The sequence below is a fragment of the Nansenia antarctica genome, assembly GCF_963989245.1.
Source record: "Nansenia antarctica genome assembly, chromosome: 1".
NCBI classification, from domain to species: domain Eukaryota; kingdom Metazoa; phylum Chordata; class Actinopteri; order Argentiniformes; family Microstomatidae; genus Nansenia; species Nansenia antarctica.
In genome coordinates this window covers 72,877,390-72,891,421 of record NC_137674.1, presented here as the reverse complement: position 1 = coordinate 72,891,421, position 14,032 = coordinate 72,877,390, and the positions used below count along the sequence as shown (strand labels likewise).

The following is a 14,032-nucleotide window of genomic DNA, read 5'->3' as shown; positions in this document are numbered from 1 at the left end:
TCCAAATCCCTGTTACCCTCCTCTCTGAATATCCTCGTCATAAAAAAAATGTCCTTGGGCATTCTCAGGTGTGCCGAAGAAAGTGGTACCGTGCCCTGAGTATGTAAACCATCGAGGGGTCTCCTCATTCGACACTTCCACCAAAAACACCACCCCACCTTTTCTGATCCAGCTCTTACAAAGGCCCAGTCATAGCTTGAGCATCAGGCCTGTAAGACAGAAACACTAAACCGCTGCCCTGCAGCCTACACACCCTCACGTTTACCGAGACATCCATCACGCCAAGCCCCAGCTCACTCTGTACTGTATTCGCTCCGCGACACAAAGGCTCTTTCACAAGCCAGTGTTTTGACAGCCCACTACACACGTTACACTATCACCTTTTCAGAACAGAATTGTTAAAAGAACGTTTCGCTCTTTCCCTCTTTCATGTGGGCCGACGTATTTACACGGCGGGGCAGATCACCTAACGTATCTGGCCTGAGCAAACACACCGTTCAGGTCGAAGTGAAACACAAAGCTGTAACTCCCTGCGGAGCAGTTTCATGTTGACATACAGTCCAGCAGGAAGGGTAAAGGCTAAAGAGAATACTCCCCTTCAGTCTTAGGAGGGTATGTTTATGGTGCTCATAAAGTCAGCAGCAGACTGCATGGTGGGCGACCCCGTACACACTGGGATAGAATCTGTGTAGGCATGTCATCATGTCATTCCTGGTAGGGATCACTTTAATAAGAGAGATATCAGAGGGGATCTGAACTAAATATTCCTTAAGCCCCTTGTATAACAATAACCCTAAATAACCCTAAGCCCCTTACTGAAAATGGTGACGTCATGCTCCTACAAAGACATTTTCCTGTTAGCGTACAGGTCTGCAGCATCACTCTTAAGAAGAGCTGTGCCTACTATAAGAGCCGCCTCAGGGGTCAAATTACAATGCTAAGCTGCTATTTACACACAACGACCACTAGATGGCCGGCATGTAAATTAGCCTGCTTCCTACACAGAAAAACTGCAAAATAGCTTTATATTAGCTTATCCTGATGTGATTTTGACATTTTAAGGATACTGGGTGGTAGAACGCACATATCTAGGAAAAGCCATGAAAGAAGGCTCCTGAAATTTGATCGAGTGCAGACATAACTTTTTTTTTTACCCTCATGGCTGATTAAGTGTTAATACGCTAGCTCACTGCCTCCCACGCTAGCTCAGTGTAGCCTACAGTGATTAAGCTTGACAAACATGTTATGGGTACATTTCGCACCATTTCATGAAAGAGGTCCCTTGTTGATCCCCTTCCACCCCTAGCATCATTAGCCCCTGTGCCTCTACCCTAGCCTACCCTCCCTGCTATCACCCTGGCCTGCACAACAACACAACCTCCCCAAGAGCCCAGCTCGACCCCTCGAGACCCTGTTGTTTGCATCACCTCATTGGCATTCGCCTACAATGAATAATGATTATTTTATGGACACCTGTTTGTTGTTAAAGCATTCCCTACCATGTTGGCTAACATTACAGCAATGCTACACTCCGTGTATCAAGGTCTCAACGCTGGCTCTCAGATATCAGCTCTAAGCTTGCCGTTAATCATAATCATATCTCCTGGTCTCTCTGGTGCCGTACCTCTGCTTTGTGTTGTCTCTCTAATCCGTGGTTCTGTTTCTCCTCCATGTCCACCAGCTTGAGTTTGAGGAAGGACACCTCCCCCATCAAATCCAGCTTCTGTGTCTCCAGCGATGTCCTGCTTAGGAGCTCCTGTCCCCCCCGGACGGACACACACGGACACACACGGACACACACGGACACACCCAAACATAAGAGAGACAGTCAGTTACACACAAGAAACACACACACACACAGACAGACAGACAGCCACACACTCAGACACATACATACAGATACACACACTCACACACACACACACACACACACACACACACACACACACACACACACACACACACAGACAGACACACACACAGACAGACAGACACACACTCACAGATACACATACCCACACACACACACACATAAACACAGACAAACAATGACAAAGACAAAAGACACAAAACTAGCTACCTAATAGTCCCACAGCAGCTAGCCACCGTCAGAGTCCTGTCAGACAAACCCTCTGGTTTCAGTCTCTGTTCAAACGGCTAAATATACACAGTCCTGTCTATGAGCACTATTTATACTGCCTCTCTCACAGCCACTGCATGACACAAACACACAGAGAGAGAGAGAGAGAGAGAGAGAGAGAAAGAGAGAGAGAGAGAGAGACCAAAGCAGACAAGTTATAGCTGAAGTGCTGAAGGACCTTTCTGCCACTCTATTCACTTGCCCTCTTCATCAGAGAGCAGATGTCAAATTATAAGAGTCAGCCAGACCAAGGGAAAAGAAACTTCCATTTATCTTTCTGTTGAGTTCAGTCAGGTGCAAATGACCAGAGAGGTCGACAGAAGCGTCTGAAGCACTGAGACAGTCTGAAGCCCTGAGACAGTCCAGCGTGGCCGTATAAAAATGGAGCTCTTTAAAAAGAAAAGAGCTTTGAGCTGCACATGGAAAATATTAGAGCTGTGTCACTAGGAAGAGATTTACGGCTCAGGTCCAAAGCCTCATAATGACCACTTCTCCATGAAACAAACCCAGCCCTCCAACACAGCTAGTACTGCTCAGCTAGTGCTGCTCAATACAGCTAGTACTGCTCAACACAGCTAGTACTGCTCAACTAGTACTGCTCAACACAGCTAGTACTGCTCAATACAGCTAGTACTGCTCAACACAGCTAGTACTGCTCAATACAGCTAGTACTGCTCAACACAGCTAGTACTGCTCAACACAGCTAGTGCTGCTCAACACAGCTAGTACTGCTCAGCACAGCTAGTACTGCTCAGCTAGTGCTGCTCAACACAGCTAGTACTGCTCAGCTAGTACTGCTCAACACAGCTAGTACTGCTCAACACAGCTAGTACTGCTCAACACAGCTAGTACTGCTCAACACAGCTAGTACTGCTCAACACAGCTAGTACTGCTCTACACAGATAGTACTGCTCAACACAGCTAGTACTGCTCTACACAGATAGTACTGCTCAACACAGATAGTACTGCTCAACACAGCTAGTACTGCTCTACACAGCTAGTACTGCTCAACACAGATAGTACTGCTCAACACAGCGAGTACTGCTCAACACAGATAGTACTGCTCAACACAGATAGTACTGCTCAACAGAGCTAGTACTGCTCAACACAGATAGTAATGCTCAACACAGATAGTAATGCTCAACACAGCTAGTACTGCTCTGCATAAGGGAATTATGTGTGTTTGCAACGGTTATACCCAGCCGCATCAGATAACTTAAATCACTTCAAAGCCAAGGTTTTTTCCCCTCTGTTGTAGAGAAACAAACAACCTTCATCTGAAGCCGTCCGAATCCTCTCAGAACAATTTGTCAAACGACCAGTCGCTAAGCTACAGTAAACAAGTTCCTCCTACCTCAGAGTCCAGTCTGCGTGACAAGGAGGTAATCCTCCCCAGGCATGGGAGGCCAGAGCAGAAGGCTGTCCTATACACCTGACGCTCCTACAGACCCATCAGAGACAGGAGCCTGGAGATTTCCCAGCAGTCTGTTCTGAGTTTGAAGACGTGGACGCAGACACCTCCTCCTCTAATGAAAGACGACTCCCTCTCTATCACTCTACGGACTCCCTCCGTTTTCAATCCCTGTCTCTCTCTCTCTCTCTCTCTCTCTCTCTCTCTCTCTCTCTGTCTCTCTCTTTCTCTCTCTGTATGTCTCACTCTCTCTCTCTCTCTCCTCTTCTCCTCCCTCTCCTCCTGTCTTCCAGCCTGGCAGGGGCGGCGGGGTGTGTGTGTGTCTGACCTCATCTGGGGGTGGTGACCGTGTGGCTTGTGCACACCTGCCCAGACAGACCGAGAGCGTCCTAGCGGCTAATGGAGCTTGAACAACCATGACCAGACCAGACGCTTACGGTCCTGGAAGGCAACCCAGCTTGCCCTAAATATTTGGGTTGTCACGGTGATCTAGAGCACAGGCACATTGGAATCCTGGACAGGAATTTCCTCCTGGGAAGCTTGAGTGGCGAGCCAGTCTGTGAGGAGACTTTTCCCTTGGATGCCCGCTCTCGTCTCATAAAACACACGGTATAGTGGTCTTGGACGTATTCTAGTGACACATTAAACATATCGGGTGTCCTTCTGTCATACATAATATTGGGTAAAAAATTAAACGAAGACTAGACGGAGAACACAGGTGGTCGGTTCAAGGACTTGAGGGTAAGGTATCTGTATGTGTCTGTGCTTTGATTTTTACTGCTTGATTTTCTTTGTATTTTCTTACTTTTGTTTTCCTTTATATATACATTTTAAATTGGAACAGAAGACAACAATATTGAGTATAATACGAAAAGTGATTGTCCGTAAGTCTAGGAAACTAGAAAGTACGTGGTGAGGTTGTTTACCTGCTGCAGCATCTCTTCGGTGGAGTTGAGCTTGTGCTGGTGTTCTACCAGAGAACTCTCTAGATCGCTGATCTTCACTCCCTGAGCCTCTACCTGGTCGGTCAGCACGCTCACCTGTGTGCGTGTGTGTGTGTGTGTGTGTGTGTGCGTGTGCGTGCACATGCGTGCGTGTGTGTGTGTGTGTGTGTGTGTGTGTGTGTGTGGAAGGAAGGAAGAGACAGTTAGACCTCATCGCACCATGTAGATACCTTTCCCCCCCATTCAATCCAATCCCAATCACAACCCCCAACATTACTCAATCGCTCCGTTCCCTAAAAAAACCAGCACCTTTGTTGATACACCCGTCTCCGTGCCAGATTATACAGTGCAAATATTTCTTCGCCTGAAGTACATGAATGATCCTTTGTCCTTCAGGAGTAACAGTTTCTCAGGGCCAAGTCAGGGAGGCAGATTAAAACACACAGCCATAAGAGAGAGAAAGAAATGAGGGAAAGCAAACAGCCAATCATACCAGTCGAGGCAAGGCTGTGCAGGTAGCCAATGGTGTGTGGTTTTACAGAGGAATGTGGTAGCAAGTGTATGAGACCTGTCTGACACGTAGTGGGCACACCTGACACACACACACACACACACACACACACACACACACACACACACACACACACACACACACACACACAGGGGAGTGTTATAGCCCGCAAGCCTGGGCCTGACTGAGGGGAGGCAGAAATAGCTTACTCAGCAACCGTGAGAACTTCCCACATACCGGACTGTGCGTTAGTCCAACCTGAACAGCCGGGCGGCTATCCCTAAAATTCAAAATGAATATCACCGTTGCTTCACCTATGAGGCTAAACAAACACCTCACCACACCTGAGACTGCTCATCCCCTCCCTCCCGCCTTCCTCCCTCCCTCCCTCCCTCCCTCCCTACCCCCCTCTCCCTCCTCTTTCCTGCATTCTAATGACTCCGCTACATGATCTGGGTAGTGTTTATATTCAGTGGAGGCAGTGGGAGGTCATTGAGGTGTCGTGTTTCCTCGTTTACTAAATCCGGCTCGTATTCAACAGGCCGTTCAGCTTGAGATGAATGACCCTTCCGTTCTACAGGTTAGAGGTACTATATCACCATTACACAACCCTAACGCTATTCTCTAACATGTAATATTGTCTCGCGTATACTTTTGTATGCGTACACAGTTAATAATAATAATAATAATAATAATAATAATAATAATAATAACAAATGTTATTTGTAATGCACTTTACATAAGGAAATCTCAAAGTGCTACAGATTAAAAACAAGAATAAAAATAAAAATAATAAAATAATAAAAATGTAAATAAAAAAGGCTAATAAAAGGCTCTATTAAAAAGGCAGGTTTTAAGGCCTCGTTTAAAAGCATCCACAGACTGTGGTGCCCTTAGGTGGGTCAGGGAGGGCATTCCACAGCCTGGGAGCAGCCGAGCAGAATGCCCGATCCCCCATGGTGCGGAGCTTGGTCCTGGGGGTCTTAAGGAGGTTGAGGAGTTACAATAAATCATATCAATATGCATGTATATACAGATGTATGAGACAAGCAGATCTTACCTGCAGGACGAGTGACTCTTTGTCTCCCTCTAATCGTGACAACCTCTCCTGGCAAGTCTCGTTGTTCCCAGGGGAGCGCAGGTTGACCTACGGAGGAACAGTCGGTCAGTCACGGGTCAAGCTGTGGAGCTGCCCGCTGGATCAGCTGAGCCTCCAACCAGGGCCTCTTTCCAATGAGGGTAACCGATTCAGGAGTGAGCAACAAGCATTTATACACACATAAGCACACACACTCACACACATGGGCACGCACGCATGCACACACACACACACACACACACACACACACACTCACGCATGCATGGACGCACACATACACACACACACACACACACACTCTCACACACACACACACACACACACACACACACACACACACACAGTTCTGGTTTCACATAAGCTATTGTGTCAGTGGAGAGCTGATGTGGTCATAGAGGTATTCTGTAAGACGTTTAATCCTCCTAAGCCTGGTTTAAACGGTGTCGATAACACCAGGATGGAGAACTCAACAGCTATGTTCCTGGGTTGTCTGTATAATGAGGGAGAAAAAAAATTATATCTGATTGAGTCATTAATTCTCAGGCAAAAAGGAATGTAACCAAATGATACTAAATTGCTGGGAAATCCAGGCTTCTGACCACCACACTCATGGAAACTTTCTGTGGCACGGTATCCGTGAGAATGAGCCAGCCAGCTCAAGTGGTTTATTGTAATTTTGAAATACCATTAAACCTTTAATAGCGCCTCTAGGGTCACTCTACAGATCTAACTGTTGCAAATTGTGAATTTACATTATATGGTTGTCAATGCAAAAAAAGGTCAGCTTTTTTTTATTTGTCTTTTTCTTTAAGAAAGTTAGGATACATTCATCTATCAGGGAGAACTCAGTGTCCAACTCAACCATAACAATAAGGTCCAGATGGAGCCAGTCAGGACCAAAGCTAAAAATGTCTTCAGGTAATCACAACAAGCTGGTGAGTGGGATTTCAGGTAGGGGCAGGTAACAACATCAGTCCGGTCCGATCACTCTTCCTGTGTGCCAGTGGAAAAGGAAAGATGGCCAAACACACACAGTACATTCTTCTCTATACCATAAGTACTCTGACCTCTTGAACTGTTTTGGGTACCTTTCATCCCTCCCTTTCAAGCGTCCACCTCTCCAGCGATACACGTTCCATGCCCCATAATCTGTGACCATCGCAACCGTGAAACGCTTTCCTCAAGCACACGTATCACAGCAGGTCTGTTTCTCATTGAGACACACACTCTGAAATGCTTTCCCTCCTATCCTAGATCACATCCATTCACCCCCAAGACTCACTCACGATACACAATCGTCATTGACGTTCAGACAAAAACAACAGATTGGGTTTCCCACCACTCATTTCATTGAGTCAATATGGGAAGGAGTTCTTATATTTTATCAGGCTCCATGCCACCAGTCAATTAAACCCGCTGACTAGGTTTCCGGGATAACTTAAAAAAAAAAAAAAAAACATTCCTGCCCATCAAGAAAGTTTGACTCACACTCTCAGTTTGGTCGGTGACTTCGATTGAAATGTGCAGTTTTACAGTCCGAGACCAGACTTATGTAGATTTGTGCCACAGCACCTGATGACCCTTGATAGAACAGTGCAGTGCAGTGTTGAGATACAGATTTTCTTGAGCCGTCCGAACCTTTAACAGCTGTTTAGGAGGGGGCATTACTCTGTGAAATGTGTCTAAATGAGAGAGAACATCACAGGAGAGGGTTGTGGTATGCTACACACACAGACACCCACACACACGACTTAGTACACACACCACAGGTGAGCCTCAGCTGACAGTGTTTCCGACAGCAACGAGCAACGGAGGCGTTGTCTCCCCACGTGTATCCTCAGTACACAGCGCCTCTGACACTGCGCATCATAACAATGACTCACTCAGACCAACTCACATGCTATTGTTATTGTTACTGTCGTAGAAAGGAAGGAGAGAGAGAGAGGGTTACAGAGACGCTTACCTTTTTCAGCCAGACGAAGTGTTTATGAAAATCAATATCATACTCCATTGTGCTGGCCCATTGTCGCTTTGACTTTCCCTTTTTTTTTTCTCAGACCGGACAGTGACTTAATCGTGGCAGTGCAATGTGGCACCACAGAGAACAAAAAAACAAAACAGAGAAACGATGACTATTCAGAGAAAGAAACTACTGCCTCTGAAACTATCCAGTGCTGGGAGATGGAAACTCTGTCATTATCAGTTACTCTGCCTGAATTGTGCTTTGCTTCTGTCTCTCTCTCCTCCTCTCTTCCCCTTCTGTTCTCTCTCTCTCTCCTCTCTCTCTCTCTCTCTCTCTCTCTGTCTCTCTCTCTCTCTCTCTCTCTCTCTCTCTCCTCTCTCTCTCTCTCTCTCTCTCTCTCTCCTCTCTCTCTCTCTCTCTCTCTCTGGTCTGTGTCTGGTCAGAGTCTGAGTCTGTGGTTTGGAGAATGGGCAGGCTGAGAAGCCAGTCTCTAATATCAGCCGGCAACCGTACTACTCAAACCACGCCAGCTGGCTCCTTTCCCTCCCTTTCTTCTTCTCCTCCTCCTCCCCTCTTTCATTTTCTCTTTCTCTCTCTCTCTCTTCTCTCTCACCCCCCCCCCCCTCAATTGCTCCCTATTACTTATACACAGAAATAGACACACACTCTATCGCTTAGCTCCTTTTGTTCTGTTTCTCATCTCTCTTTCTCTCTCCCCCCTCTACACTCCCTCTCTCTCTCTCCCTCTCTCTTTCTTTCTCAAATACCCTTTCTCAAGTACTGTAGCTGCATTTGGGGAGTTGTCTGAAGGGGCACAGCAGAGAGAGAGAGAGAGAGAGAGAGAGAGAGAGAGAGAGAGAGAGAGGGAGTTTCTGCAAAGCATGCTTGTCACAGATGTGGTACAGACAGACAAAACAGGAAAGGAGAGAGAACGAGGAGATTAAACAGGAGGGAGTAGGTGGGGAGGTAGGTGGGGAGGAATACTAAAAGTGGAGAAGAAGAGGAGGGAAAGGGTGCTGGAGATGAGGAACAATAGAAGGAAGACGTGGAGGAAGAGTGGAAGAGGAGGAGGAGGGAGGTGGAGAAGGAGAAACGGAGGAGGGGGGGGGGGTTGCTACTGAAGCGACTCTCAGCTTGATCGGCAGCACCTCTGGATCTCATTAGCGAGGCAGCCTGTGGCGGATCAGGACCCCTGGCCCCCCAACCCCTTCTCCTGCTGGTGGGAGAAGAGATGGGGGGGGGGGGCCCTCCAGACACAACTACCCCTGCATACAACCCCCCCCCCCCAACACACCGCACAGACCCTCTACTTCCTAATGAGCCCTACACATATACAACCCTATTAGGCCTGGAAGCAGTTGGCCCACACTAGTTCATCTGACCCTCTAGTCTACGTGGCATCGCATTATCAGAAGGTATTGTGGGTACAGCTCTCAGTAAACAGCTCTCAGCTGTGATGATCCATGTCTCCGGGGGAATTCTTACAACCATCCAGTCCAGTGTGAAGCTACAAGAAACGTTTCCTTATCCCAGAGAACCTTGTCATCAGGTTGGACTGAATCAGAGTCTTGCATTGGTCCAACGAGCTAGTAGGATGTATCGTATTTTCATTCTGCTTTACCATGCATATGGGCCGGCTGTGGCACAGGAGGTAGAGCCGCCGTCTAATGATCGCAAGGTTGGCAGATCGGTGGTTCGAGCCGGCTGGCCACATGTCGAAGTGTCCTTGGGCAAGACACTACACCCCAAATTGCTCCCAGTGAGTGGGCCGCCATTGGTGTGTGAACGTGCGTGTGAATGGGTGAATGAGAGGCCATTGTAAAGCGCTTTGGAATAAGGCGCTGTATAAGTCAGTCCATTTAGGTCGGATATATCGTATTTTCGTTTTGCTTCCTACCACTACAGGTCACTCACCTCCCCGTGCTCCAGCCACTCTAGCAGGGCGTGGGCCGTGTCTCTGGGGACCTGCATCCTCAGGGTCTCCTGGTCCTCCGGGCAGACCTGCCCCTCCAGGACCACCCGGAGGTCCTCTGCCAGCCGCAGAGCCCTGAGAGCGGGGGGGTCGGGGGTCAGGCTGAGAGCCTGGTCTGGGGAGGGGTGACCCTGGGCCCCGACCCCGAACTCCAGGATGGCCTTGAAGAACCCCTCGGCGGCAGCCATCTTGGAGCCTGGTCGTATAGGAGGAAACGGTTACGTGTGCTGTATGCAAGGAGGAGGTCGCAATGGTAGAGCAGAGCCCTGTGTGAGGCAGTAACTGACAATGCACCCTAGAGCAATCAGCAGTATACCAGTACACTGCACATGACTGCAATGGTTGATACAAAAGTAAACATTTTAGAACAACTTGTCCCATGTATGGCCACTAGGGGGCCCTCTTCCACTAGAAGAATGCAGGAGCAACAACCCATAGGACAGTTTCTATGGTTGATGTCATCCAGTTTGCTCAGTCATGGAGCAGTGCACTGGGGGGTCATTAGCACTATGCTAGCTCTATTTACAGAAGCCCCCCCAACAGTGTCATCTAAAATACTGCTGTGGTTGTGGAAAACAGCACCGTCTCAAATGTATCACCCCTGTAAGAAAACCGGCAGAGGAGGAGAATAGGGGAAAGGAGTGGTATTGAAAGTTAGCAAGAAGGTAAGAGAGAGCGAGGAAGAGAGAGCAAGAGAGGGAGAGAGAGGGTGAATCAATTGAAAGAGAAGTAGGAGAACAATGACTGGGAGAGAGAGAGAGAGAGAGAGAGAGAGAGAGAGAGAGAGAGCAAGAGAGGGAGAGAGAGAGAGAGAGAGAGAGAGAGAGAGAGAGCAAGAGAGGGAGAGAGAGGGTGAATCAACTGAAAGAGAAGTAGGAGAACAATGAAAGTAAGAGACGTGAGGGGAAGACAAGTAGATTGGTTTGCTGATAAGTTTTCTTATTAAATACATGCAGACAGTGTCTCTACAAAGCTACTCAGACTGTAACAAAGTCTGCCTTATCCCCAAATCTCAAGAGGAATCCTCCATTCACTATTTAAATACAACTCTGTAATTACACTGAACAAAATAGTATTTTTTAGTAGGTTAATTTATTCCAAATGCAAGTAAATCCAATCAAGTTAAACAAGGTCATTATCTGATCAAAAAAACATGAGGCTGTTTCTATCCACCAGTTGGAAGAGCACAGTAATTACAAAGCAGGCCTTTTGGAGGGTTAATAATAAACAAAACTCTTACCAGCAATAATGTCATCCATTTGCTCCAAGGCTGCCTCTAGCATGTGGCTAGCATCTGAAGCCATGGCAACGGGCTACTTCACACAGTATTAGTCATGCACTACTAAAATAAAGGGAACGAAAGAGAGAAAGAGCATACGAGAGTGAGTCTGTGAGGAGAGAGAGAGAGAGAGAGAGAGAGAGAGAGAGAGAGAGAGAGAGAGAGAGAGAGAGAGAGAGAGAGAGAGAGAGAGAGAGAGAGAGAGAGAGAGAGAGAGAGAGAGAGAGAGAGAGAGAGAGAGAGAGAGAAGGAAAGGGAAAGGGAAAGAGAGAGAGATAGGGAGAGCTCAGGACTCTGGAGTTGTTGACTGGAGTTGTAGAGACTCTCTCTGCCTCTGAGATCTGTTTCAAGCAAAACAATAACAGCTGTCTCTTCCAACGTAAAGATCCTCCATGGAAGTGGCTTTTGGGTTTTCACTCTCCTCTCATTTAGAAGGCGGAGTTCTTGCCGTTGCCAGCGGTTCGATCCACTTTTGGGGTTGGAGTGCTACTTTAGTATTGTTTACGCTTTTGTCCCACTTTCCTCCTTCCCTGTCTCGCTTGAGTGTTCTGGTAGTTGTGTGTATGCCTGGTACATGGTCATGTGAAGGGTTCCTTCTCTTTTCCTGAAGTTCCTGAACATACGCCTGTTTCCATGTCTTCAACAGCAGGCCTACATAACAGAACACACTAGCTTCTGAAAGAGAGGCATCATACTGTAGTTATAATAAACGATATAATCTGCATTCAACACTACTGTGTCTTCATACCGGCACATCTTTGGAGGACAATTAATGATTGATGTTATTGGGAGGACAGCGGTTTCATCATGACAGGTTTCCTAATCGTTATTCATGCAAACATTGGCCCAGAGATGTCATAACAAAGTCCAAGTGAACAGCCTGTCAATGCTGTTGACAGAGCGGTGCTCTATCTCCATGTACTGTCGAAGGAAAACAAGTCTCTGGTGAAAATTGTCCAAGATAACATTGTCTCAAACTCTCAATGGTACAGAAAAGACCTTGTCTTTTTTATATCTACACTTGCTGAATCAATGTCACTCTGTTTGTATGACCTTGTTTTGATTTTCCAATTATGTCGAGACCGTCTTGGGCTGTGTGGCAAGGGGCTTGTGTGACACGCAGCATTCACTGACTCATCCATAATCCCAATGTTTTTGTCTGCAAATTACATCAGCTACATTGCAAGTCACATTCAATGAAATACATGATGATAAACATAATCTGGTTGTCACCCTGTTGCAACCACACAATTCCCCAGTGTGGAGAGAGGTATTCAGTGGAACATTTCACAACATCGGGCTCTGTAATGACAGAGCAGCAGAGATAAACTGTCACCTGAACCGTAATAGGCATTTATCTGCCTGTTAGAGTGAAATGACACCCAGCCGCTTGACACCAACACTATAGCCTTGCATTATCTTGCAACTGTTATCATGGAGGTCCTCCAAAGTCATGTTGTACTGTAGCTCGTGTATAATGCGGATCACTTCAACAGTGGAGTCTGTATTTTGTCTTTTGTCACATACCAATTTGCGGTGAGCATTCCGCCACTAAATTGTTGTCTTCACCCGAGTGGAAGAAATTCCAATACAAAAGCCATCTGTGATGAAAAACAACCGACAAAGCTTGCAAAAGAGATTGTCAGGAAAAAACAGGACGGGCTACGCTGTTTTAGTAGAAGGCGATAGGGAGAAGGTTTTTCCTTCTATCAGTGGCCCCGGGCCCGAGCTAGATTACTCTTCCTGCAACGAATGGTGGATTGCTGATTCACATGCTTAGTATTCAAATGTATTGATTGTAAGTCGCTTTGGAATAAGGCGTCTGCTAAATGCCAAAAATGTAAATGTAAATGTAAATATAATCTCTCTGTTTGTGGACAAACACGCTGCTTTGACGGGATGTCCATCGGATGTTTGCTAAGTACATTTCAATTGTTTTTGATTTCTGGCTTGTGAATAAACAAAGGCATGCGAATGATGAGTCGCTGTGACTCCTCGAAGCGAAGAGAACCTCAGCTCTGTGCAGCTCCGCTCCGACCAGGAGACACTCACAACATCCTGTGGTGTGAAGGCCACAGCCCAGAGGGTGGCTGTGATACTGAGGCCACAAGTATGTATCACTTGGCTGCAGTTGCAGCACCAAAACTATTTCATTCATCGCCGTTGCCTCATCTCCCGGCCGCACCTGTCCTTTTTAACTCATCACCAGTCCATAATTACTAGTTGAGAAGAACGCCAGGAAATGTAGACACAGCAAGCACAATCAGTAGCATACAGCAGGTGTATAATTATGCAAACTGCCAGCCCATGGGCAGTTTGCCTCCACATTTCAAAACGTGTTTAGCTGCATAGGTTCAGACTAAGTCGCCTGAATCTAATGATGTGTGATTGTAGCCACACAACATGTAGGCTGTTACTCTGACAGTGGCAATAGTTACACCAGCGTTTCCCAAACTGTGGGGCGCGCCCCCCTAGTGGGGCAGGGGGGGCGCAGAAAAAAAACGAAAAAGAAAAAAAAACTGTGGGAATACTGCTGCCTTTTGCAACATCGTACCTGTGTGAGATAGGCTTTTCTGCTGTTGCTGCTATCAAAAGCAAATACAGGTCGAAGTTGAACATTGAGAATGAACTGAGAGTGGCAGTCTCAAAACAACAACCCCGCTTTGAGAAGATTTGCAAGGCAAAGCAAGCACACACAAGTCATTGATCGTAA

General features: G+C 46.9%; 1 protein-coding gene across 4 annotated transcripts in view; it reads right to left on the bottom strand.

The window, feature by feature from the left end:
* Positions 1-12,010, bottom strand: part of ppfibp2a (PPFIA binding protein 2a) — a 28,632-nt gene extending 16,622 nt beyond the window's left edge. For all 4 annotated transcript variants that reach the window (XM_080546422.1, XM_080546424.1, XM_080546423.1 and 1 more), the window contains exons 1-5: positions 11,281-12,010; positions 9,983-10,236; positions 6,067-6,153; positions 4,478-4,591; positions 1,625-1,756 (exon numbers count right to left, since the gene is read on the bottom strand). In XM_080546422.1, the coding sequence (XP_080402548.1) occupies positions 1,625-1,756; positions 4,478-4,591; positions 6,067-6,153; positions 9,983-10,236; positions 11,281-11,344 (651 nt within the window). In that variant the 5' untranslated portion in view covers positions 11,345-12,010. The remainder of the gene's footprint in view (positions 1-1,624; positions 1,757-4,477; positions 4,592-6,066; positions 6,154-9,982; positions 10,237-11,280) is intronic.
* Between the last annotated feature and the right edge of the window lie 2,022 nt (positions 12,011-14,032).